The 27,208-nt window shown below is 27.9% G+C and overlaps 7 protein-coding genes across 13 annotated transcripts; 3 read left to right on the top strand and 4 right to left on the bottom strand.

Moving 5' to 3' along the window:
- Positions 1–160: 160 nt before the first annotated feature.
- On the bottom strand, positions 161–5,384 carry Strump (WASH complex subunit strump). Of its 2 annotated transcripts, XM_015332275.2 has the most exons (18): positions 5,124–5,279; positions 4,825–5,028; positions 4,655–4,757; positions 4,387–4,572; positions 4,094–4,305; positions 3,648–4,020; positions 3,327–3,590; positions 3,030–3,255; positions 2,730–2,965; positions 2,409–2,660; positions 2,117–2,299; positions 1,910–2,026; positions 1,665–1,837; positions 1,326–1,588; positions 1,071–1,254; positions 758–987; positions 535–688; positions 161–464 (listed from the first exon to the last, which is right to left on the bottom strand). In XM_015332275.2, the coding sequence occupies exons 2-18, from the start codon at positions 4,944–4,946 to the stop codon at positions 314–316; spliced, it is 3,429 nt and encodes a 1,142-aa protein (XP_015187761.1). In that variant the 5' UTR covers positions 4,947–5,028; positions 5,124–5,279; the 3' UTR covers positions 161–313. The 2 variants fall into 2 exon arrangements, with proteins under 2 accessions (XP_015187761.1, XP_015187760.1); XM_015332274.2 differs by having other exon boundaries at positions 4,825–5,384.
- Positions 5,385–5,586: 202 nt separating this feature from the next.
- Positions 5,587–8,575, top strand: LOC107072390 (NAD(P)H oxidoreductase RTN4IP1, mitochondrial). Of its 3 annotated transcripts, none has more exons than XM_015332277.2 (8): positions 5,587–6,075; positions 6,367–6,607; positions 6,701–6,846; positions 6,944–7,093; positions 7,163–7,452; positions 7,542–7,727; positions 7,811–7,988; positions 8,061–8,575. In XM_015332277.2, the coding sequence occupies exons 1-8, from the start codon at positions 6,028–6,030 to the stop codon at positions 8,259–8,261; spliced, it is 1,440 nt and encodes a 479-aa protein (XP_015187763.1). In that variant the 5' UTR covers positions 5,587–6,027; the 3' UTR covers positions 8,262–8,575. The 3 variants fall into 3 exon arrangements, with proteins under 3 accessions (XP_015187763.1, XP_015187764.1, XP_089031181.1); XM_015332278.2 differs by having other exon boundaries at positions 6,309–6,607; XM_089175055.1 differs by lacking the exon at positions 5,587–6,075 and having other exon boundaries at positions 6,103–6,607.
- On the bottom strand, positions 8,446–10,665 carry Fen1 (Flap structure-specific endonuclease 1). Of its 2 annotated transcripts, none has more exons than XM_015332280.2 (8): positions 10,400–10,665; positions 10,216–10,318; positions 9,936–10,102; positions 9,744–9,853; positions 9,466–9,669; positions 9,164–9,382; positions 8,886–9,074; positions 8,446–8,801 (listed from the first exon to the last, which is right to left on the bottom strand). In XM_015332280.2, exons 1-8 carry the CDS (start codon positions 10,479–10,481, stop codon positions 8,727–8,729), a joined length of 1,149 nt encoding a protein of 382 aa, XP_015187766.1. In that variant the 5' UTR covers positions 10,482–10,665; the 3' UTR covers positions 8,446–8,726. The 2 variants fall into 2 exon arrangements, with proteins under 2 accessions (XP_015187766.1, XP_089031182.1); XM_089175056.1 differs by having other exon boundaries at positions 9,936–10,061.
- Positions 10,666–10,772: 107 nt separating this feature from the next.
- On the top strand, positions 10,773–14,144 carry Rs1 (Dead-box helicase Rs1). The gene is given in 13 exon segments (XM_015332281.2): positions 10,773–10,954; positions 11,088–11,115; positions 11,118–11,269; positions 11,334–11,570; positions 11,644–11,949; positions 12,034–12,161; positions 12,241–12,438; positions 12,526–12,670; positions 12,769–12,950; positions 13,022–13,350; positions 13,455–13,706; positions 13,817–13,898; positions 13,978–14,144. Coding segments are annotated over 13 exon segments (2,214 nt in total). The 5' UTR covers positions 10,773–10,867; the 3' UTR covers positions 14,066–14,144.
- A 2,638-nt stretch (positions 14,145–16,782) lies between these two features.
- pds5 (cohesin associated factor B pds5) lies at positions 16,783–23,371 on the bottom strand. Of its 3 annotated transcripts, none has more exons than XM_089175053.1 (17): positions 23,105–23,371; positions 22,515–22,669; positions 22,222–22,416; positions 21,943–22,133; positions 21,608–21,815; positions 21,037–21,543; positions 20,657–20,955; positions 20,241–20,583; positions 20,056–20,160; positions 19,534–19,953; positions 19,059–19,421; positions 18,740–18,986; positions 18,396–18,643; positions 17,994–18,287; positions 17,806–17,841; positions 17,555–17,605; positions 16,783–17,462 (listed from the first exon to the last, which is right to left on the bottom strand). In XM_089175053.1, the coding sequence occupies exons 2-17, from the start codon at positions 22,593–22,595 to the stop codon at positions 17,406–17,408; spliced, it is 3,645 nt and encodes a 1,214-aa protein (XP_089031179.1). In that variant the 5' UTR covers positions 22,596–22,669; positions 23,105–23,371; the 3' UTR covers positions 16,783–17,405. The 3 variants fall into 3 exon arrangements, with proteins under 3 accessions (XP_089031179.1, XP_015187768.1, XP_089031180.1); XM_015332282.2 differs by having other exon boundaries at positions 18,755–18,986; XM_089175054.1 differs by lacking the exon at positions 17,806–17,841.
- Positions 23,372–24,001: 630 nt separating this feature from the next.
- RpS20 (ribosomal protein S20) lies at positions 24,002–24,900 on the top strand. Its single transcript, XM_015332302.2, has 3 exons — positions 24,002–24,155; positions 24,410–24,515; positions 24,594–24,900. The coding sequence occupies exons 1-3, from the start codon at positions 24,153–24,155 to the stop codon at positions 24,848–24,850; spliced, it is 366 nt and encodes a 121-aa protein (XP_015187788.1). The 5' UTR covers positions 24,002–24,152; the 3' UTR covers positions 24,851–24,900.
- A 233-nt stretch (positions 24,901–25,133) lies between these two features.
- On the bottom strand, positions 25,134–27,056 carry eIF2alpha (eukaryotic translation initiation factor 2 subunit alpha). Its single transcript, XM_015332301.2, has 6 exons — positions 26,857–27,056; positions 26,339–26,580; positions 26,035–26,266; positions 25,703–25,935; positions 25,501–25,616; positions 25,134–25,419 (listed from the first exon to the last, which is right to left on the bottom strand). Exons 2-6 carry the CDS (start codon positions 26,574–26,576, stop codon positions 25,231–25,233), a joined length of 1,008 nt encoding a protein of 335 aa, XP_015187787.1. The 5' UTR covers positions 26,577–26,580; positions 26,857–27,056; the 3' UTR covers positions 25,134–25,230.
- Positions 27,057–27,208: the final 152 nt, after the last annotated feature.

Below are 27,208 nucleotides of genomic sequence, written 5' to 3'. Positions count from 1 at the left end.
ATATATATGTATGTATCTTCACTTCTTTTCATTACCTTTCAAGAAATTTAATTTACAATTTTTTCTATCTTATACATATATATTTTATGTTTTTTATTTATAAATATGTAGTTTCATTTTTAAATTGTGGGATTCGTAATTAAAAACATAAAAGTTTAATATATATATATATATGTACGTATATTCTTCTTTTTACTTAAAAATCGATATTAAATGCGCTTTAAATAAATATATATATATATATATAATATTTTATCTAATAATTACTTAATCGATACGTTTTATATATATGAAGTAATTATTAAAATAATTATCACAAAGTTTTGATTTCGCAATGATCTAATATTACGTTTGGAATTTCGTGGAATACGTATGACCGAGGAATGCCTGAATATTTAACGAAAAGATCCAAAAAACGTATACTTCCAGTCGATTCGCTTTCCGCTTCACTTCCAACTTTTGTACTGAAACATAGTTTTACTTATTATTAATTAACAATTAATTGATTAGATTTATTGATTTATATATTCTTACCTATCTGTTGTTACGAGAGAAAGTATATACATACAGATATATTTTATATAATTAAATGTAATAGAAATATGGAATTGACGAAGCATAGTTTGTATTCCAGCAACAAATACTACTGCATCTAAATGATCTTGTGATTTTTTACTTAAAAGACTCGCTGTAAGAATAATTTGATATTAATATGAATTAATATAGAAATGAAATGTTATTAAATATCAATTTATACCTGTAACGTTGCAATAATACAATTTACCAAGCTGCGATACGGTAAATAAAAACATTACAAATGATATGTTGTTTATGTGTGGAGGTTTAATATAAGATTTATTAAGAGGATCACTTATGCCAGCCCAATCTAATCTTAAACTGAGCTCATGAAGTAATTGGATTTCGTCGGATTTTTTTATTTTTTTATCGTCGCTTAAATTGCTTGACTTAATCTCAGACAATATTGCTCTGTATATACGTATACAAAAATATAAGCATCGAGAATATTAAGTTAAATTCTTTAATAATTTATATAACGATGATCGACATACGTGTTTAATGTTTGCAATGCTGCTTCCATATGTTTTGCTTCAAATTTACATGCTGTATTTAATTCGTATGCTATTTTTCTTCGAAGTATTTGATAATGACCTATTTTTAATATCCAATCTAATATTTGCAGCCACATTTTATTTCCATGCGTACCAACGATGGTCTGCAATTTTGTCATCATAGCTGCATATACGTGTAATCATATTATTAATATCATTTTTCCAAGTAACATTCTCTATTATTTTAAATCATACCTTTAGGATTTTCTACACTGTTTACAATAGTCAAACATTCATCAATGATAGAAGACCATTGTTTGTTACGCATTTCTTTTTCAATATAATTGATTACATTTTCCAATTCAATCACAATATAAAATGATATCAGTTTATCCATGCCTGCTAATGCTGGAGTACCTATTGCATCTAATATCATTGTAAAAACTCTGTGATCTATTATCTCGCTTAGTGTCATGATATTACACCAAGCAAGTGCATGCTCTATATAAACAGTATTTCTAAAAATGATAATTGATAAAATAAACACCCTAGTGTGCTTCATAAATATATAGAATATTATTTTTCTAATATTACCTAGGATCAGTAATACGAATAAGTTCTCGAGTAAGCCTGCCAATAAAAGTTAAACAATTGTTTTCTGTTAACGAAGGATGTTTCTCATTTGAAAAATATCCCCAAGCTTTTCCAGGGATCCAAGAAGATCCTCTTTGTTCTTCTTCAATTGCACTATCTATAATATAAATAATCTAAACAGAAAAGAGATTTTTTGATGAGAACAAGATAAGGATTAATTCCATTGTTTTCTCATTGATGCTTACTTCTTCGTGCCATATTTTTAAACTGTTGATATTTATATAATCTTGAATATATTGAAAAGATTTACGATAACCGTCCATTATAGAGGCTAAACTTTTTAATTTTTGAGGTAATGTTACCTACACACACACAATCATGTCAACGTTACAATAACTATAACAATGTATTTTTAATATTGCAAATGTTATATAGATTTATATTATACATACTTTTGATTTAGAATCAAAGATAAGACCATTTTGTAACGCTAAAGTAACTTGTTTCACAAGTTCCTGACGTATACCATCTTCTAAAAGACGATGCGAGTCCACCCTTAAAACACCTAATGAAACACTTCGTAAAGAAAGTACTCCTTTTGTAAAAACCGATACATCATATGTTAATTTTGCCATCTACATAAATAAATAACATTGTATGTAATATTATTCACATGAGTATATATTAAATATAGATATATCAAAATCAGAAATATAAATAAAATAATACTACAATTTTCAATACCTGTAATCTATCATCTAATTGAGCATAGTCTTTTAATTTGTCTTTAGGTAATTTTGTTGGTATTTCTTTAAAAGCATTTGTTTCTAAATGCACTATCTGAGCGAGTAAACCAAAAACTGTTTCAGGAATAATTTGCAAAACTCTTCTAGCGTAACTTTCTAATTCTCTACTGTAATATTGAGACACAGAAGATAAATCAGAACTACATGCTTGATTTATACGTAATAATGGTGTCTCTAAAGCTGAAGCCATCTATAAAAAAAGATATTGTGACTGTTTACGTTGGCTTGGCTCATGGCTTTTTCTTATATTCTTTCTTACTTTTAAAAACAACGCTTTCAATTTGATGACTGTCGGAGGATTCTTTTTTATACTTAATTGTATAACATCAGTAAAAGTTTCCATTATGTTCCACGCGTAAGTACAATCAGTTACTATGTTTAAATTAATAATAGTATCTTCCGCAATATTTCCTGTTCGTAGCATATTATGTAATATTTCACGAGTATCCGACAAATATTGAGATACATGTAGATTATTTTCCAACTGATGAAATTCTAAAATCATTGAAAATTAATGACACCAAATACATAAGATAACAAATTTTCATTGAAATTTTACCTTGCACGTATTCCAATGCCTGTAATAATTGAACAATTTTTCTACTATCCTCTTGTTGCAAAGAATTAATATGTTTACTTATTTCCATAAACCATGCATGCAAATCTTGAATTTTTTCAACGCCATCGAGAGATTTGTTATCGCCAAATATTTGAGCTAAATCAATGATGCGTTTAACACAAGCTTCTTTATCTCTGAGCCACTTAGTTTCTTTTCCAACTAATAACTAATACAAAATATACAATTGTTACTTCTTTTGTAAATGTTAGAAAACAAATATTTAAAAATTATATTCACCTCTTTATACTTCTGCTTAACATCTTGTTCAATTTGCGCTGTATTCAACAATAAACGAAGACAATTAATCTCTGTATATTTACTTTCGGTAATAACAAGTTGTTGAAGAGAACGGGAACGTTTCGATAAATTTAAAGAAGTTGTATGCAATAAAATCCAGCGCAATGTTACATTGCAATCTCGTACTAAATTCACTAATGATCCTATTGCATTTTCATCCAGGGTACCAGCTAATTCTACTTCTTCAGTTTCGCGTAATAATTCCTAGAATATGATACTATTAATGTGAATTAAATTAGAAATAATATATATATCACTTACCTCCATTTTTTGACCGTGCTTTTGAGCTATGGTTCTTATATTAGACGTTTCAAGATTATTATTAAGAGCTGTTCTTGCTGCTTTATATGGTAACCACCAATCTTTTAAGTTTATAACTATTCCCATGTAAATACTAATCACCCAATTATCGGAAAAAAATTTATCTACAATTTCTCTCATCACTGCGGTTTGCGTATTTAATATGTCTGGTATAAAGCAAAGAATTATAACCAACATTGAGGCTTGAGTTGAAAGAGCAATGTTTCGATATTCTGGTTGATGATTATGAAAAGCAGGTCTTTGATTATATAAATCACCAAATCTTAAACAACCAACGATTCCTTCTATTATTGAGGCATTTAATGGTATTCTCCTATAAAATAATTTAATATACATCAAATAATGCGTATACATCAAATTTGATAAATAAAAATTAGAAGACATACCCAAAGTAATCTTCAGGATAATTACTTGGACGTTTTCCTATTTTACTATATCCTGTTGATCGAAGTAACATACAAATATCGTCTACTTTAGTAGACGATGATTCTTGAGCATTGTATCGATAATAAGATACAAGTAAACGTTCACGAACTCTTCCTTCAAAATGATTGTCTACTAATAACAACATAACTCCATATAAATATACTGCCTCGCACTAGAAATATATGTAATAACAAATAAATATAAAATATGATATTTAACTTATTTATTTTATTAATATCAAATAAAATTATACCATCAACTGTTTTCCATCTTCAGATGACTCGACAGTACTAGAAGACTGATAATCTTCTTGATTTAACTTTTCGATATAAAAATTTAAATCTGTTATATATTTGTGTATACTTTCAAATGCCAGATAAAAGCGTGATAACAATTCAGAAAAATTATTTCTTATTTCTTCATCCGTTTCTTGAAGCACCTGTAAATATAGTTTACAATTTAAAGTTTATTAAGATAAATAGGATCATAATTTAATAGTCATTAAAAGTTAAATTCCTCACCGGATCATCTTCAATTTTTTTTTCATACGTACTAGTTGCTTTGAAATAAGAAAAATCATTTAAGATCGGACCATATTTTTGAGTAACTTGCTTCGTATCCAAACTGTGTACAAACAAAAATTATATTTTATCTTTAACACATAATAAACATATAAACCAATAAAACTAACCTAAAAATTGGTGGAACATAATCCTTCAAGCGCATCAATTCAGCTATAATTGCATTTCCACGAGAAACTAATCGCAACAATGTCTGTCCTCCAACATTATTAATAGTTAAATAATCACCCATTTTTAATTTGATAGAAAGAAAATATATGAAGTGTTAAAATGATGAATAAAATGTCACCATAAACGTCACTGTCAATACTTCCCTGATATCAATTGCAATAAAATTATAAATTTATATTATGTTTTGATATTTAATAAAATAAGAAAGAAATGGATCATTAATAGATTTATAGATTACTTTGTTTTCAGCCTGCATTTATGCATTTATTTCATATTAAACATATATGATAAATAATGATTGATCTTATTATCGAGCAGTGATGCCAGGACATGAGATACGCACGTGGGATCCTTCATGCGCATGCGCATGTTGACGTCACAACTCGACGGTGGTTGTTTCCATGGACGTATATCTATGTGCAAGACTGATTAAAATCTGATGATAATAATAAAAAAGCTTTCTGCACGGCTTGCAATAAAGTATTGGCATGTGAAAAATCAGAACTTATTATAAAAATATATATATTCATTTATATTTCCATGTAAATATGTTATTTCTTTTAAAAATGTCCTCTTCTTCTAATTTCTACTGTATTTCAATTGTCACGGGGGTCTAACGATACCACATATTTGTGTGAAGTATATACGTTACTAAGGATTAAATACTGCGCATGCGTGGGAAAAATCCCACCTCCTGCATCACTGTCATGGAGATAGTAAACCATGTGATTCTATTACACAATAATGCTTGCATCACAATTAAAAATATTAGTCTTAATTTCGCGCCGATTTTTCTCATGATTAGAAATCTAACCTTGTTTTAAACAATTTGTTTTAAATTCGTCCATTTTATATCTTTTACAAATAACAATAAATTTAAATGTTTAATATATATTAATGTATACATACATTATATAGGTTATACAATTAGGAACGAATATGAAATTGTCACATTCTAAAACAGATACTTGATATCTATTTCGAGTTATATGCAATGTGTTAATCGTTTATTTATATCACACTAGTGTGTGCCGATTTTCTCGTTGATCCTCCAACTATGTTTAAACTTAAACATAGTTTAGTTAAAATTGTACATTTTATTATTTTTTCCTAAACAATAAACAACGTTTTTATTTCCAATTATGGATGAAATATATTTTCGCATTACAAATCATCTAGAAATATTACAGGTATCTTTTTTGTTATTATTATTATAAAGATTAATACTACAACTAATCCATGTATATTATTATAATTTAAAATTAATTTCTATAATTTTACTTTTTTGTTCATTCCTTTATATATTTTTTTTGTATGTATATAGATAATTTTGCATAATTAATAAATAATATTAATAGCTGAATTTTCTTCACGTTAACGTTATGATAATAATGATAATAATAATAGTAATATATACATATAGAAGAAATATTTCTCATGTCTGCAAGTATGAAATAATTGAAAAAGAAATTTGGGATAAGGTTCGAGGATCTTTAGCGATTCAACAAGGACAACAATGGGTTTCTACATTATTAACGTACTGTCAGAGGTACATTCAAGAATTATTTAGCGATCAACATGTGCAGCATATGAAAGATATCATACATAATTTGATAACGTATATTAAAAAGTCTTGGGAACAGTTACATTTCAAATATTATTCTATTCATATTAATTTTACACAATTTTATCAACAATTAGCAGCGATATGTACTAATGAAGGTATGATATTTGTTTATTTCATAAGAAAATAATTCTAAAGATGCATCAATTTTCCAATCATTTCCATATATTTATGTAATATATTTATTTCAGTCACACGAAGAGAGATCATATTTTGTCTAGCAGGTATATCTATAGGTACATTAATAGGCTATACCATAGGTAGGAATTGGATTTATTATTCCCACCATATGCATTATATAAAAGCTATTACATGTCACCATTATATTGGTATAGAGGTACATCGTAAACAATATATATTATATGTATAACTAAGAGACAAACTTTGCATTATATGTAAATATAAATATATAAATGTAATCGTATTTAATGCAGGGTGTTTCAATGACAGATGATGCAGAAATGCCAACGATTCGTAAATCTAACGACTTACTGATACAAGTTAAAGCTGCTTCGGTTAATGTTGTTGATACAAAAATATGTTCTGGTTATTCTAAAGCTTATAGAAGACTCTTAAATTCTGGAGTAAGAAAATAATGAATTATCCTATATTATTATTAAATACTTTTTTAACATTGAATTTTCTCTTTTCAGAGGCATAAAGATATTCCAGTAATATTAGGTAGAGATTGTTCAGGTATAGTTATTGATATCGGACAAAGTGTTATTAATTTTGATATTGGAGACGAAGTATTTCTTGCTGTACCTTCATGGGCACCTGGTACTATGGCAGAATACATAACTGTTCCAGAAACTCAAGTAGTTAAGCGACCTAAACGATGTACTCATGAAACAGCTGCAAGTATTCCTTATAGCGGTTGCATGGCATGGGATGCTTTAGTTAATAAATCTATTATTAAAGAAGGCAATGCAAAAGGACAAAGGTAATACAAAAAGTATAATCATTAAAATAGATTTACAATTGAATGATGACAATAGCTCCGGTAAAATAATCTTTCATTTATTTTTATAGGGTACTTATATACGGAGGTAATACTCCAGTTGGATGTATTTTAATTCAACTTGTAAAATTATGGGGCGGCTATGTAGTAACAGCATCTAGACAAAATGCTTTACCCGTAATGAGAGCTTTAGGTGCTGATGAAGTTTTATCATTAAACGAATCAAATATTGAGAAGGAGTTAGAACTTCATGATAAGTATGGTATACTTCTAATAAAAACAAAAGAAAAGACAAGTAGTTGTTATGATGTAATTCAAAATTTCAAGCAACATTTTTTAGGTTTAATGCAATTTTTTATACCGGTGGTCAATTAACGGAATTACATACATTAAAAAAATATTTACATCCTCATGGCTCCTTCGTGACAACAATGCCTGAAAATTTAACGTCAGATTCATTGGGATTTATATCTGGAAGTATATTTGCTGTATGTGTACGCATTCAATTATTAATACAGGTATGTCAAGAAAAGATATTAAATTATTATAAAATATGATTATATTATTAAATTATTAATAATTGTCTTTAGTATATATTTGGTTGTAATATACACCAATGGAAAGAAGGTTCTAAAATAAAAGTCGATTACTTGCAAGCATTATCTGAATTAACCGATGCAGATGAAATACAACCTGTCGTCGATAGAGTTTATACTCCTCACAATATCGAAGAGGCATTACATCACATATTAGATCCGGACGCTATTGGAAGTACCATAATCAAATTTTAAAAATAGATCATTTTCATGTGTTAAACAACAATATTTCTTGTTTCTCAAATGTTATTATTTATTATATCTAGTAGTATAATGTAATATTTTTTAAACTCTACATTATATCATTTTGAAATAATTTTCTCATGAACAAATTATAAGATGGATATTATCATGAAGCTATATTATTATAGAAAAAAAATATCATCATCATTGCCATGCTGCCAAAGTTAAGACTGATGAAGTAGACAAAAATAAATGCACATATTATTCTTTTAATCTCGCTTTACACATTGTTAAAGTAATGAAAAGACAATAAATTATAAAATTGATGACATCGTATTGCTTTTAATTGAGTATATTATTGTATTAGTAGATTTACAGTAGACTTTAGATAAATATTAGAAAAAGTAGTATAAAAGTAAATATTTCGAGATCTTGCATTATATTTAAGATTCTTCTATTAGAGATATCATATAAATTTTATTTTGCTTTTCCTCTGAACTTACTATTACCAGCAGTTTTGCCCTTCTTAGCTGATCCCTTCTTTTCTTCTATCTATTTATATATTTATATATATATAAAAAAAAATTAAAAAAATGATTAAAAGGTTGAAAAGAATGAACAGGTTTTGAAATTTACCTTACGCTTTTGTGGATTTGAACTTGGTGTCGATAATACTTTAAAATACGAATCAAGTCTACCCTGGGTCGTTGTATTACGAGCTTTGTATAATTTTTTGGCGCCACTTCTAACACGTTCCTCATTAAATTGTTTGTCACCACATAAAAACTGTACTAAACCTTCTTCGTCTGGTTCTGACCATTTCAACTTATAAAATGAAACAGAATTATTTAATTAGTATCAAGTATAGAAAAAATACAATGACTGTGTACTTGTATATAAGTATAACATTTTACTTCAATGTCATTGACATCTGCAACATCTGGTTCTTTAAATAACAATCTTGCTTGCTTATAATTCCAATCTTCCGGTATAGTATATTTTTTAGTATCCAATTTTTCTATAATCTTTTCAAGAGACTTATGTGTTTTTATTAATTCTATTGCTCTTTTAGGACCAATTCCTTTAATACTATTTGTGTAGTCACAACCCAACATAATGCAAAGATCAATAAACTGAAAATTTATATGAAATAGCAGATATTTATATAATTCATTTTAAAAATAGATCTGAGCTCATAATAGAAGTAAGTACTTACTTCATCCTTATTCAATTCCAAACCTTCTAATACTTTATTAAAATGAAATTCTTGAACAGGCATTTTTCTAGCTTCGCTGAAAGTTAAACGACGCAATAAAACGTCACATCCAAAAGTAAGAGCATCCATATCCTCTGTTGCTGTCGCAAAAACTTTTCCACCTTTTACCAAAGCTGCACATTGAGCTTCAGCTTCGCATGGAGCCTTCCAATATACATAGACAATGTATAATATGTATATTATACACATTCGACACTTATAAGTATTAATTTACTTACATCGACAAATGGTATACCCATTAATTTAAGTAGTTGCTTGGCTTCTTCAGAATGAGTTTTTGTAACTTTAACCAATCTTCTATTAAATTTATCAACATCCTCAGCATTTCCTTATTACAATCAAAAATAATAAACTAAATAAATGATACACGACACGACACGACAACACAGACAAATTATATAGAAAATTACCAGCTTCTTCTGCAGCTTGCAACAATTTTTGTGCTTCCTCTCTTTTCTCAGCGCGTTTAGCAAGTTCTCCACCTTTTAAATCTGGTGGTTTACCATCAAAAACATATACAGGTTTTATACCTTGATCTACCAAACGTATAGTACGATAAAATATTCCCATTAAATGGCTACGATTGAAAAAGAATGACAAATGGATTGAAATATTTTTTTATTAAAATGTTTGCATTCCAATAATAATGTGTGAATATGATTAATATATTGAATTATTTCATAAGAATACCTTGTTGTTTCACCATCAGCTGCTGTGAGTTGTGCTCCTTCACTGCGAACGGCAATCAAGAATTGATATAAACACATGGATGCATCTATTGCTATTTTTCTACCTAATAAAAATAGACAAAATTAAATTAATATAAAATAAGATCTTTTTAAATAAATATAAACAAAGTGATATATTACTGTACCAAAATAATGTTTCAATTCTCGTTCCTTGATTGCACCAGGTGCTATGTCAGCTATTAGTTTTGACAAGCCTAAAATACCCATTTTAAGGTTATCACTGATCAAGATTCGTTGAATATGTAAATAAAAGTAAATAAAGAGTTTTTGGGGATGACAATCCAAACTTTCATTCAGGAAAATCTATCTATCTATCTATATAAGTATCATTAGGTTTCCCGCCTATATTTTCTAAAATAAATGTGTATAAGACTATGGCGTCTCAGCTACCTCTCGCTAGTAACGTCAGAGGGCAGCAGCATTATCGGTGACCAACTTAAAAAAAATAAAATTTAACAAACATTCGAAGATATCTCATAAAATATGTTGGTAGTACTTTCTTACTATGTATTTAATTTCAGTATACTTTACAACCATGTGTTTTTGCATCTCCTAACCTTAATAAAAGTGAGTTTGTGTTGAAATTGTAAAAAATGGAATCTAACTTTGATTTGATAAAAACAATTGAAGATGATGAAGAAGTGCCTAATTATTCTGAACAATCAGACGAGGAAGACGATGTAAGTTACTTTTAATAATACAATTAACATTTTATTTGACATTTATTTTTTATATGTATCTATTGAGAATTGTAATTATTGCAGTATTATAATGTTATATTTCTTTTGAAACATTTTAAAGTTTTTTAAATAGTTTCAGCCACGTAAGCAAAAAAAGCAAGAAAAAAAGACTTTGATGTTGATTTTCAATTTGTAAATGATGCTTCTGAATACAATCAAGACACGTGGAATGATTTAAATAAATATATTAAAAGAAAAGCAAAGACTAAATTAGATGACAAAATAAAAAGTATTAGAAAACAAAAGGAACAAGAGGTATGTATAATAACTAAATGAATAAGTTTAAAATAATATTTATAATATTGTTTTTTTTTTTTAGAATGGAGATGTCGATGATGATAACGAGAATAAACCAGAAATTTCTCAAGAAGACGATGAATTCTCTTTATCGGAGGATGAACTCCAAAAAGATGCATTTAAAACAAAAGATAAAAAAGGGAAAAGGAAAAAAGATACTAAAAAACAGAATGAAGAGGCAATTCATTTTGAAGAATTTTCAAACGTTGAATCATATGTTTCTTTTCAACAAATGAATTTATCAAGACCCTTATTAAAGGTACGAAATAGAAATCTTGTTAATATAATAATTGTATTAAATAAATGATTTGTTGATTACAATATTATTATAGGCAATAACGACAATGAAATTTGTTCATCCGACACCTATTCAAGCAGCTACAATACCAGTCGCTTTAATGGGACGTGATATATGTGGTTGTGCAGCGACTGGTACTGGCAAAACTGCAGCCTATATGCTTCCTGTTTTGGAAAGATTATTGTATAGACCAATAAATGGTCCTGCTATTTCACGAGTTCTTATACTTGTACCAACGAGAGAACTTGGGGTTCAAGTATATCAAGTTACTAAACAGTTAACGCAATTTACTACGATTGAAGTAGGATTATCTGTGGGTGGATTAGATGTTAAAATTCAAGTAAGTAAATTACATTGATCTGTAAAACTAGTTATACAAATCTTATCTATATCTTATTAATAATAAACATATTCGCGCGGTTAGGAAACTGTATTACGCAAGAATCCAGATATTGTAATTGCAACTCCAGGAAGATTGATCGATCATTTAACCAACACACCAACTTTTTCTTTAGATAGTATAGAAGTACTTATTTTAGATGAAGCAGACAGGTATTTAAGGAACATTTTCTACATTTAAAAGATATTATTTGCTTTTGATTATATTTCAAATGATGTACATTTTGTTTAGAATGTTGGATGAATATTTTGCCGAGCAAATGAAGCATATTATAAAGCAATGTTCAAGAAGTAGACAAACCATTTTGTTCTCAGCTACTATGACAGATGAAGTTAAAGATCTAGCTGCTATGTCATTAGATAAACCAGTCAAAATATTTGTGGACAGTAATCAAGAAGTTGCATTTAATTTACGTCAAGAATTTATTAGGTAAATAATTTGTCTTTTTTAATTATATATATATATATATATATATTGATTGTTTTATACAACGCAAACAATTAATTTCCATTACAGAATACGTAAAGAGAGAGAAGGTGATCGTGAAGCGGTATTAGCAGCTTTAATTTGTAGAACATTTCACGATCACACTATGGTTTTTGTACAAACTAAAAAACAAGCTCATCGATTGCATATTTTATTAGGATTATTAGGTATAAAGGTACTTACATCTTACGATACTACATGAAAAACTATTTGTTAGAAAAAGAAAAAGAATAATATACACATTTTGATATTACAATTTTGATATTTTATTAGGTTGGAGAACTTCATGGCAATCTTACACAACCTCAACGATTAGAAAATCTTCGTAAATTCAAAGACGAAGAAATAGATGTTCTCTTAGCAACTGATGTCGCAGCTAGAGGATTAGATATCAGCGGTGTGAAAACTGTAATTAATTTTGTAATGCCTGCTACCATGCAACATTACATCCATAGGTATAATATTGAACAATGTGTATAAACTGCATTTGTAATTTATATTTTAAATGAAATGAACAAAATTGTAGAGTTGGAAGAACAGCTAGAGCAGGTCGTTGTGGAGTATCGGTATCATTGGCTGGCGAACAAGAACGTAATTTAGTGAAAGAAATAATCAAACAAGCTAAAAATCCTGTAAAAAATAGAATAATACCACCGGAAATAATAGACAAATATAACAAAAAATTACAAGCCTTAGAACCAGACGTAGAAAATATATTACAAGAAGAAAAAAATGAAAGAGAACTTGCTAAAGTAGAAAATCAAGCAAACCGAGCTGAAAAAATACTCAAAGGTTCCGAAGATAAGAATCATAGAAGTTGGTTCCAAAGTTCTAAGGAAAGGAAAATTGAAAAAGGTGATACAAAATTATTCTTTAAATTAATGAAAATATCTAATTATAATAAAGACGATTATTATAGCATAAATTTGTATTTTTGTTGTTGTTGTTGTTGTTGTTAGAAAAATTATTATTAACTACGAAAAAACCACGTAAGCAAAAAGATAAGGAGGAAAAGGACTTTTCTAAAGTAATAGAAGAAAAGAAGAAGAAGAATGTGAAAAAGGAGCAACATAAGGAAACAGCCGAAGATAGAGCAAAGAGAGAATTGGAAAAGATAGCAGCATATCAAGCGAGATTAGCTAAACAAAAGTCTAAAGAGAAGAAGATTAGAACGGTTGTAGATACAGATGCATATACTACGAATAATAAAGGTATGTTTAAAAGTAATGTTTTGACTTTTACAAAATTTCCATTCATAAAATGTTCATAAAATGTTCATGAAATGTATTTTTACTTATGTAAAATAATGACAATTTGATAGGATCCAGAAAAAGATCAAGATCATCATTTGCTAATGATTTGACAAATACTAGCAGTAAAAATGTGAAAAAAATGCGTTACGAGTAAGTAAACTATGTGTATTAATATACACGTGCGTGCATTAATATATACAAATATTAAGTGACAATATTTCTATTTCAGAGCAAATAAGAAGCAAAATTTAAAAAAAAACAATAAACGAAAATCTAATTTTCGTGGTGGAAAAAGTCAAAATAAGAGATCGAGGTAACGTTGACAAATATAAATCATTAATATTTGTAATGAAAGGAAATAAATTTTAAATAAAATTTGACGAAACGCGTTAAATAGATCGCTTTTAATTATTTATTTTATTATATAATCATTACAATACTTTTATTTATGTCATAAATTGACAGATGATTAGCACTGATTATTTTAATTGGTTTTCTTTTGATCAGTATTAATGGATAATGTGTGTGATCACTTTTATTTAGTAAAAACTGCAATACTATGCATCATTAAATTGAAGATATTACACCACCTAAGAAAGTAATAATTAACTTATAATAAGATCTGTGATAAGTTAATGATGAGCATAGAGTAGAAATGATCAATTATTACTTTTGCTGACAGAAACAAGAATTTAATTACAGATATGTGTATTATAACACGAAATCAAATAAAGAATATTTCTTTTTTCAAAATTGCAAGACTATTACTATTATAAACTTTAAATAAACTTGTGTCAATATATTGTATGAAATATGAAATAGTTGTAGATATACGTTCACAAGTTTATGATAAAAGCAATATTAACTTCAATTATATCCGATTACAAAAAAGCCTAACTTATATTTGAAAAGAATTATGATTTATCCTGTAATGATATATAAAATAATGTTTAATTATTATAATTATATATCGTAATTAATAATAGTTGTAATAATAATATTATTATTATTATTCTCTCTCTCTCTCTCTCTCTCTCTCTCTCTTCTTTCTTTCTTTCACTCTTTTCGTATGTACTGTTATCTGTATGAATTTGAGTGTATTAATATTACAATAATCTCAATCATTCCTTACTTACAATTACATGCACACTTATATGCAGTTATTATATCTGTAATTAAATGAATCATCACAAAGAAGAAAAAGAAACTTCCGGAGATATAGGCAAAATTTCAAATTATAATCAAATTTTATTCAAATTTGTACCCAAATATTTTTTCTGGTTGAAAAATGATTATTCATTAAATCAAATGCTTATTTTTATATGTTTATATATAGAGAGATATATATTTTAAATAAGAATTAATATTAACATAATAGTGCAAATATATAAAGCAAGAAAATAAAAGGAAAAAAAAAAGAAAAAAAAAGAAAAAGAAACACTTCTCTTGATGATACATAGAGACATACACTTATACTTGTAAATATATAAAAACTAAATGTGATTCTTTTAATCTCTGGAACATTTATTTTTTCTTGATTACACATTAATGATATTTAATGTGTGATAAAAAAGTTGTTTGTATGATAAAAATAGTAGTAGTGATGATTACCTGGCACATGCACAGAAACATTTGTAATTAAACCGAGCATGTGAAAGGTATATAATCACACTAGAGTTAAATTACGTTTATATATAATTATGCTATAATTTACATATTTATAAACAGGAATTTATATTATCACTGAGGTATAAACTTACTAGGGAATTTTTATAAATATAGAAAACCTGAAAATGAAATTAGTTTACTTAATAAAATGTTAATGTCAAGATAAAGATTAATATATATATATATATATATATATATATATATATATATATATATATATATTGATGCGTCAACATGAAGATGTAATTATATTTTTATGAATATGGGTTTTTTCATTTTTCTTTTCCTTATAGTAAACGTATAAATATGAATAAAAATTCTGCCTCGCAAATGTTAGAAAATTCATTGATGAGATTAGTTTATGACTAATTTAACAATAGATACAGAAAAGTTTTGGATACAAACTTGAATCGAATGAAAATGTTTAAAATTACATTTTATATCAGCAATCATATATTAATGGAAAGATATAAATGTGTATAATTATTATAATATTAATTTTTTGTTGAAAAACAAATTATTATAAATTATTTTTTACAATCAATGAATTATTTTATAATATATTGTCGCTTTTTTTTTGTTTTCATTTATACTGCGATATTTCATTTTTCATTTTATTAATAATTTAGAAATACTGTGTCCCAAAGAATCAAATGAGTTTTACATGAATAGTTTAATTTACATTCTTTATCTGTTTTATTTTTCCTTTTGTCTTCCAATTATGTATATATTTCACGTGGCAGTAGTATAGTAAATAGTAAATATTTCATTTTTAAGATAATCAAGAAATTCACCAATTTACCTATACAATCAAATTCTTCTTATATAAAATAATAACTATAATAATAATAATAATGATGATGATGATAATAATAATAGTAATATTAATAATAATTACAATAAAAATAAAGACTTAATAATAAACAATAATAAAAAGAAACAAACACAACTTTGGATCACGAAGCCAATTCAATCATAAAATAATATATATATATCTATATATATATATATATATCATTTATATTAACCCGATAATGTTGTATTGTTCTCTTCCACGAATAATTTTGTCATTCAACATACATGCGCATCCTTCTTATTAATACTTAGCAAACTTTTCAAATTTATAAATTTTATTAATGCTCAATGTATTTCAAAAATACTCGGCTATCCAATGATATACCAAATTTAAGAAATGAACAATACACCTTTTAGTTATTTGTTTATTTTCTTTTTTAATGCGTAATATCCAACACAACAAAGCTTTTCAATCTTACTGTTTCATTAATAATAAACTATAGAAGCGAACAAAACAACAATCATCAGGTATCATATTTCTTGAGGAAGAAAAAAATATTTAACTTAGATATTTGAGTTTTACATGTTTTATAAAAAGTGTTAAAATGAACATAGCCATCTTAAACAATAATTCTAGTTTACATATCTGTTCTTTGATAGAGTGTTAATTGATTTTTTTTTCCTTTTCTCTTTTTTTTTTTTCTTATTACTTCACCGATCATATGAACAATCAAACACATTCGCTGAGACCATGTCCAACGAATTAATGAATATTCTTCCTTTTCTGTTTTTCTTTTTCTTTTTTTTTTTTTTTTTTTTATCTTTAGTCACATAGTTATAAATCAGGAGATAAATGTCTCCGAATCATAAGCCTACGTATATTAATAATTTGAAGTTAATGAGTGTTTGTGTGTGTGTTTGTATGTATTTATGTGTGCGTGTGTGTGTGTGTATGTGTATATGTCATAATCGTAACACCTTATAATCTAAAAATACGCGAACGACTTAGGTTTATTAATTGTTTTACATAACCAAAATATTCTGTATTCTAATTTGTGAAGTATTTTTAGATTCTTTTATTCTTACAGTATAATCGTGTTTCTTAAGTCTTTTCGAAAACTTCTGTTAACCCCCAACCCCCCACCCACATGCCCGCCTCTTCCCATTTCTTGATTACAGAGTTCGATCACTTAATTATTTATTTACTTTATCTGATTCCCTTAATGCCCTTTTTGCAGGAGGCTCTTCGATCTGAAAATAAATTACACATATGAACACATACAAAAATAAATATTAATAATAATAATAATAAAAACAACAATCAAATATTAATATTAATTTACTTCCTCTTCCAAACCAGGTAATTGAATCCTAGTTTCGGATGCTTCAGCAGGCTGTAAAAATACCAATAATGTAGAATGTATTATTAAATTGCTTAATCATTTCAATAATATTGGTGTATTAAAGTGACTGCAATCGCTCAATGTCGCACGCTTACTGTATCTTACTTGTAACTAACTATTATAAGCATCCATAGACATTTAACAATTGTAAAATGACCTACTACTTATAATCTATATGTATATTATTTTACCTGCGCATCAATGCACTCAACTTCTCCAATTTGCAGCTTGAAATCATAATAATGTACAATAGTAGTTTTAACGAATACTTTATAGATTTGTGTTTTATTGTAAACGATGCAATACTAATTGTATTATTATGAAATTATTTTTACGTTCTAAGAATGATCTATTTAATCGAAAATGATTGAATTCTTACCCTTGCATCAGTTTCATTAGGACCAATACCAACTTCTTTTTGTTGTTTAGATTTAGCCCTGCGTTGTGGTCTTTCATTTACTGTGTGTACGTTATGTAACGTACTTTTACCTTTACTACTGGTCATATTTATTTGCATTTCTGTTGGTAGATAATTTTTTGTGTTAGCTAATTCGTCCGTACGTTTAAAGTACATTGTTGGTATGCGTGTTTCGCTTGGAAATTCTTTCATATCAAAATTAGTTGTCTTAGAATATATTACGTTCATAGCTATATCACATACGGCCCATAATTTCTGTGGAAACAAATATATGATGAAACATTTAACATTAAATTATTATTATTATTATTATTATTATTATTATGGAGACAAATAAATGATTAATCATAATCAGATAATTACATAATTCATATTGTTGTCTTCCGGTTTCAATGCATCTTTATGACTTTTCATACGTTCTATAAGGTTTTTATAAAACCCATAACAGTAATACTCATTCTTTGTAATAAGTGGCTCAAGTATAAACCATAGACATTGTTGTATGATTTTTAACTGACTAACTAGTAAATGACTCGTGAATTCAGGATCATGAGCTAAAATGGGAACTGCAAAAACTAGCATATAATCAGGCAAAATGTGCGGTAGTTGACCTAAAAAAGAAAACAATTGTAAACATTTATATTTATCATTTGATTTCTTCACATTTTTTGATAAAAATTATCAATTCGTGTGAGACATTAGCTTACTGTTTAGTTTCTTACCCATAGCCCGTTCTACAGTACCCAACGACAACGTTTTAACGTAATCTCTTCTTTTGTTTATATCAGTTTGCATATATGTTTTCAATAAACATTTCAATCTTTTATCCTGCTCTTTACCGGCTAAAGCATAATATCCCATAAAGTCTAATGGTAAACATTTGTTTGGTATTCCTCTACCAAGTCCTTTATGTAGTTTACTACCGAAAGCTTCCCTAACTTGAGGAACCTCGTCCTAGAAAGAAGAAATAATTGGATATATGAAACATCTACGATCACATAATCGTGATTTTATAAATATACATACCACCATAAGCTGGGAAAGATTATAAAATTGTTCGGCTGTAAATTGATCGCCAACACCTTTCTGTTCGCAAATTTTTAACATTGAACAACCAGCTTGTAACCGTAACCAACTCATCTCAGCTTTACTTAACCGTCCTTGTTGCAAGAGATCACCCTTATTTACAACAAATGCATTCAACATCCTAAACGTTTTCTGTGCAGACAAAACATCTGTTTTCAAACCCAACAACCAACGTGCCATACACTTTAAACCTTCTAGTCGACAACGCGTTTCCTCGGGAAGTTGATCTTCGCGGCACCATTCTCCTTCAATGGTATCAGCTGTTTGTTCAGTACTTTCTTTCACGAGCAATTCCTTAACAATCTGTAAGATCATTTTAAAAGGATTTTAACAAGGAATGAAAATGTTAATACAATTTTCTAATTATTTCATTAATATACGCTTTTTTTTTTTTTTTTTAATCTGTTATACATACTTTTCTCGACACCATATTTTTTATTTGTACTTGATATTTATCAGGCAAATTATATGCTATGTGACCTAATGTAACTATAGAAGTTCGATAGAACTCTGATGTAGGTGTTAATGTCATTTTAATTCTTTCAATGATTTCTGGAAAAATTTTATCGTGAATATTGGTCATGTTAACGAATAAACACCTAACAGCTTGCTTAGCTTGTTTCGGGGTTCCTGTTTCAGCAAAATTTTTGCAGATTGGTACCATTAGATTCATAATATCAGGTGCTACCTCGCATAAAGGTTTATATTTTCCTAAAAATGTAAAGATCGATAGGACGAGTGGTCCTACCATTTCATCCTCGATTTTTAGAAAATGTACCAATTGCATTAGAATATCTTCATGAAGAAAATGCGGACCAAAGACAAAAGACAACATCTGCAAATACAAAATTACACACACACACACACATTATCGTGTTAGAAAACTTTTTATATATGCCTTTTTTAATAATGACTTTAAAGGAAAACATAAACTTACAACCAACAATCTCAAACCCTTTTCTCCAGCATTATTCGGATTAAGACCAACTTCTTCTATTACATTACCTCCTTTTAAACAATCTAATACGTATCCTATCAAAACCTGTGAAATTGTTTGTATATTTATTAAGTTGCTTTGTAAAAATATACTTGCGTATATAAATAATCAAATATTTGACTCACTCTGATAGCTTCTTCATCGATCATGACAGAGCTTACTCTTTCCAATAACATTTTGATTGTATTGTAATATAAGTTAGTCATTACCGGTTGTCCCAATTTTTTCAAGACTAAACTTATTGTATCTGCACACTCCTTACAGGAAACATTAGGTTGAACGATAGTTTCCATTCCTTGTAATAATGCTGAATCTTTTCTCATATGTCCATTGAATTTTTGTAAAAACTCCTGCACTTTCATAGGATCGGGTAGAAATCGTGAAATTTGATGAATCTTTGTCACTAATTCATTGGAAGCTTCTGGTCGTTTGATAATTTCTAGCCACTCAACAACAGCTCTTCTTACTCTACAATTAAAACACAATGAATATTAAATGAATGTAAAATGATAATCATATATATAACATATGGTATACTCACGCAAGCTGATGCTTTTGCAATTCCACAAAAGCTTTAGATGCATGGTCATCGATAGTACCAAGTAAATGATACAATTTTTTCATTCTTTCTTCTGGTGGTAACTGATATGGAACTAAACATGTGTTTAATAGTCTCTCTACCAATAATCTATCTTCCATGCTTGCCATATAATAACCGTGTAATATTTTATCTTTAATCCATGTCACAGCTTTTTTTGTAGCCTGTGGTACGTCAGAATCGTTCAAGTGTTTCTTATATATCATAGCAAGGCCTGCCATAGCTTCTTTTCTAATTTTAAACTAACAATACAAAATATATAAATGATATATTTATAGATAATTATTATCATTTTGTCTGATATATGTAAGTTATTATAATACCTTCTTATCCAAGGTCCTTTCTTTAACGAATTCAAGTAAATCTTCGCTATCGGAAACAACTTCAAAATCTCTCCTAGCGGTAGTTACTATAGCCATAACCACTTCGTATCTTACACTTTCATCAGCGTCATGTTGTCTTAATTTTAAAGTATCAGTTATGTCTTTCCTAAGTTCTGGATGATTTAATAAAAAATGCATTGAATACTGGACACACTTAATACGAATGGAAACACTAATATCGTTAAATCTTCCCAAAAATGCTCTCCATAATTGTGTATGTTGAACAGCTAATTGAGAGCCTTTCTCTGAAAACATTCTAGCCAATAGTGCTACTGCTCCTAATCTTTCTGTTTCTGATGCAGATTTTAATTTACATTCTAATTGTGGAAGGACGGACAACAAGACGCTTGGACAGATATGATTTAATTCGTAAATCAAATCATATACTTTCTTACAAATTTGTAAACTTTTTTCTTCTTTTCCCAGTATCAGCACGTGATTAAAAAACTGTAAAGATATTGAATTGTAATTAAATTGACTATATCGTGTTTTCATTTGATATCAAACTTACTCCTTGAATGTATGACTCCAATGTATCGCTACATTTAATTATTAATTCTTTAGCAAGTAAATACGCATTCTTTTTTTGTGTTTTACTTGGTTCTACGATGTTTATAAGTATAATGTCCAATAGTTCATTACTAACAATATCAGATTCTGTAATTAGTGGACAAAGGACATCCAACATAAAACTTTTAACTTTTCCAGAATGTTCATCACTAGAAGGAAGATTAATAATAATAATAATAATTACATTTAACACATAACTATGATTGAACAATATTTGATTGAATTAATATTAAAGTAATGAATGTAATCCTTTTGTAAAGAAAAAGAGAAACTTACTTAACTATTTTAAACATAAGTGAGAAAAGGGCACAGAAAATTTCTTGACAGTCTTCGAGTTCAAAACACATGTTAAATGATTTGACGTATGCTAAATTTTCAAGGAGATAAAAATATCTTTTGAAAGCAGGATCTTTAGGATCTTTCAATCCAGCTAGTTGTTTGATTAAAAACAGAAAGATAGTTTTCACCTAGAAATACATAGAGAAGAATTAAGATTTATATTGATATATTTGATGAAATCTTTGAATTATAGTATATTGATAAAATTATTTCTACCTGTTCAGCATCTTTATAGGGTGCTTCAGGAGCATAAACTCTTAATACATCTGCAATACAGCATGCAATTAACAATTGAACATCTTTACTTTGATGCATCAAAAAGTGTTCTTCTGCTAAATGCAACGCTAATGGAATATACTGTTGATACATTCCTTCATCTTGGCCCATAGCTTGTAATGTATGAGCCAACGTCTATATGTTCAAATAAATACAAGAATTATCGATAAGAATTAAAAGCTACAACTTCATTTAATAAGCTCTACAACTACAATTATTTATAACAATTATACCTTAAGCCTTCTAATTAATTCATCTGGGCCTAGATCCTCGGTAACAGATCTACACCCTTGAGGGTAGACAATTTCTGACATAATGTTTATCAAGTGATCCAAGTATGTATAGACAACTATTTGTTCTTAAAGTAATCTAGAACACGGTCCAAATTCTGTAACGCAATCATCTCCTTTAATGATAATAATTTATAAAGAAAAATTGTAATATGAATTGCATGAAATATTTCTATCAAGACGTTAACTTTTCTAGAATCAAATATAAAAGTAAATTAATATTAAAATAAGATAAAGATGAAATAAAATCTATGAAAAGACAATTAATTATACATTATTTGTTAATAATTTGTCATATATAAATATATACACATGTGTACACAAGTAAAGAGACATAGACATAGACAGTAATGTCTGTTTGGTGAATAATTATAAATCTCAGACAATTTGTAGGTTATGTCCGTTCTTGTGCACGTATACAACAGACGGCATAAACATAATATTATATGTAAAAATGTCGTCCTAATGATAAACTACTCAGTATTATATGTAAAAAAGTGTCAAATATATAATTATATCGATGATATATTTACCTCAAGATATGCATAGGCACTAAAAGTCCTATGACACTCAAAGTATCAATAAAGCAAATGTAGCTGGATGAACACACGGCACAAACTTAATTTTCAAAATGAATTCACAATATATTAAATTAATAAGTACGAACGTGTCGTCTACGACGTAACTTTTTGAATTTTCTGTAAATACTTGGCATCGTAAAAATAATCAAAAGGTCAGCGAAAAAGTGGCGAAATCGTTTTCTTAAACGGTTAAGCGTGTCAAAGGACGCGATAGCACAATCCAAACGTTTGAAGTTAGTTGCATATGGTTACATTTATATGACTCACAACTGATTCGCTTTTCAATTGGACAAATACATTATGATGCATAGACAATTATTGGTCGAATGAATTAATGAAAATCTAATTGACCAATCACGATTCTTTCACTTTTTTTCTATTTTACAACTTAAATTAATCGATCTAATGTTTCCATCACTTCGCGATACAGAGATTTGGCGGTTTCGATATTACCAATGGTATTGATAGGAATTTCGCGGGATAGGTGATTCTATTAAATCATTGGTTAATTCATAAATCACTTTAAAGCTCTGATTTACATCAAGATTATCAGTGTATTATAATACAATATATTATGAACAATTAATGCTATTTAATGCTATTTAAATATGGAGTATTTTTAATGTATATTTATTAAATGATTAGTTTGTCTAGGATAATATATCAAATTTGAATTTATTTTGACAACTTGTAATATTTATTCATTTGATTAAATGTAATATTGATTCCTTTTTAATTAAATTTTCATTAAATTATTATATAATATTTAATACTAATTCTTATCAAATATGTTAGTTCAAGATTATTAGTTTCGCTTGGAAATTTGACTTCCGTATACATTGGCGTCGCTTCCTTCTACTTCCTTCTACTTCCTTCTACTTCCTTCTACTTCCTTCTACTTCCTTTCGAAGCGACACGTGCAACCATTACATAGTCTGGTTCAGCGCTGGTCAGTTTTTATTGGAATTGATTATCTCGACCAGGAAAATAATCATAAGCAATGGTAATTCCTTATTTTAACATTCAATTTTTCTTTTATATGTCTCGTAATATAAACATAACAATCGTTTAATGTAATATAATTGCAATTGAAATATAATTTAAAGGTTATGTTGTAACATATATTATGTGTGTAGAGTATAGTATGGTATATATGCATTTAGTCGAATGCTTGTTTATAAAATCTCTCTCTCTCTCTCTCTCTCTCGCTTTCCTTTTTTTTTTTTTTTTAATTTATTTGCTTTGATTTATTTATAGGCAAGTACGAAGGTAGACAATCCTGAGAAGCCAGGACAAGAAGTCGCTCCTATTCATCGTATTAGAATCACACTTACTTCTCGTAACGTTCGTTCTCTTGAAAAAGGTTGATTTTTTTTCTCTACAATTATTTAAATATAATGTTGATGAATTGTAAAAACAAGTTCTTTTTGTAAATGTATAGTGTGTTCCGAACTGATTAATGGAGCCAAAAAACAGAAACTGAAGGTTAAAGGGCCTGTTCGTATGCCTACCAAGATTTTAAGGATTACAACTCGTAAAACTCCTTGCGGTGAAGGATCCAAAACATGGGATCGTTTCCAAATGCGAATTCATAAAAGAGTCATTGATTTGTACTCCCCATCAGAAATCGTTAAACAAATAACGAGCATTTCTATCGAACCTGGTGTAGAGGTTGAAGTTACTATTGCAAATGATTGAAATGTATGAATAAGATTGTCTACAATTTTAATAAAAATGTAAAAACTGAACTTTATGTATTGATTATGTATATGAAAACCTTTTACACAAACTTTTACACAAGATGCTCTATATATGATGTTATATCTGGGACTCTATAGTTCACCGATAAGTATTTAACATCATCAACTTGCAATTTTTAAAATCTAAATATTTCAAAATGTGTTTTATTATAATATTATTCTATTCTCTATGTACGGGCTTAATGTTAGAAGGAAAACAATATGTGAGTCATTGACATCAATAAAAGTAGAAGTATTTTTATTTGAGAGGATATTGTAATAAAAATTTTCAAATTTATCTATTACTTGGATTTATGAATAGATAAAAATTAGATAAATTTAAGCTTCTTCTGCAGATTCATGTCCTGTTTTTTCATTTTCTGCCCCTTCACCACCGCTAAAATCATCCATCATACCTTCTACTTCTTCTTCATCGTCGTCATCTCCAGCAACTTCTGCATTTTCAAACTCAGCTTTCTCCATTTGTCTTGCTAATTCTGCTTCATCGGTAGCAGTGACAACTTTAGGCTGTAAGTTAAATTTAAAATTTGTACATTTCTTCTAGTATATTTGATAGAAAACATGAAGTATAATAAAATGAAATCTTACAGCCATTTGAATATTAAATACTCCGCCTAAGGACGTTATTTTCTCTTGTATAACTTCAATAGCGTCGGTCAATGTTTTCAAGCCATCTTGTTTTTCTGGTGTTGATGTTGTCATGACTTAAACATATTATTTAACATTTGTATCGAATGCATTTCAATAAAATTCATAGTAACAAAGAGAGTGTAAAAATTAGAAAAAATACCATATAAAGGAGGAGCAATTAAATTAATTTTAATAGGAAGTTCTTCGGTAGAAAGTGCTAAGCCAGCTTTTAAAGCAGTTTTAACCGCGTCAATTCCTTCATAACCATAACAAGCAACTTCTACATCCGCTCTAATTTTAACAGCTTGAGAAGTTAATTTCCTTTTGATATTATTTAATAATACTTCTTTCGTATTTTCATCAAGCCCACATTCTGCTAGAATAGAGGGATCTCTAAAATAGCAATGCATACAGATATTATTATTATTATTATAACGATAGAAAAAATGCAACTTATAACATTAACTTACATAAGATTATAAGAAAACTTACAGTACTGATTGTTTAAAAAAATCATATGCAGAAGCAGCTTGCTTTTTATATTTTTCTTCAAAGTGCCATGCAGTTTTTTGATACAGTTCTTCTAACTGATCGTCATTGTCATAATGTAATAATTCAGCGACATGTCTTAAGATTGAATTAACAGCTTTAGCTTTGGCGTATCTTTCTGTACATTTTTCTACATCTTCAGCAGATACACGTCTTTTACTTAAATCAATGTAACCTATGTCAAATAAATTGAAGTTATATTTCACAAATGATATTTCAAATGATGAATACCTTTTGTTGATGTTACCTTTTTCTTTATCCACTCTAATGACAACAACTGGTTCAGTTTTGCCTACTCTAATAAGTTTATTAATAGATCTTATACGCCTTCTGGACAATTCAGAAAGTAATATCATACCCTCGATATTATTATACTCTAATAAATGTACATATGCGCCCATTTCGGCTATGCTTCGTACATTCACCATAACTACATCCTCCACTTCGGGATATTTTTCTTTGTAAAATCGACAGGACAGTACCATTTTGCTTGAACACAAACACAAATAATATAAATAACTTCTATATTATTAATCTATTAATCTATTAATTAATATAACCTTAAAAAATTAACATATTGCATCAGATATATACATACAGTAATATATATACTCTTATCACAAGTATAATAAATTATTAATAGAAAAAATATTCTATTTAAATAATTATCATTTTTATAATTACAAAATGTCTATCTTATGGTAAGTCACATTGTTGATTTCGTAATTTATTTATTCGTAAATGAAATGTCATTTTAAAAATTACCTAAATAATTATGTTCTTTCAACAAATATAATTATTTGTTCTTTTTTAGACAAAACACACGAATCGTTTAATATTCACTGAACAAAATATGAATAATAATCCATGTGCGATACTTATTTTTTAACCCAAAACTTGAAGACCAAATCGGCATGAAAAAAAGGACAAATTAGCGGCGTGTGTGTATTAGAATTTCGCCACAAATTGTATCTAGAAAGAAATGAAATGTATTTTTTTTTTCTTATATTTTGTTTCATAAAATATTGGCCAATAGGAAACTTGTATACTAACGCCATCGCATGTAATATTTCGTAAAACTATTTAAGGTTGTTGGCCAATAGGAAATATGAACACT

Source organism: Polistes dominula, unplaced genomic scaffold (genome assembly GCF_049000335.1).
Source record: "Polistes dominula isolate Pdom_NZ unplaced genomic scaffold, Pdom_raw_medaka contig_78, whole genome shotgun sequence".
In the NCBI taxonomy this organism is placed as follows: Eukaryota; Metazoa; Arthropoda; class Insecta; order Hymenoptera; family Vespidae; genus Polistes; species Polistes dominula.
Note: the sequence above shows the minus strand (reverse complement) of the source record. Positions and strands in the feature narration are given on the sequence as shown.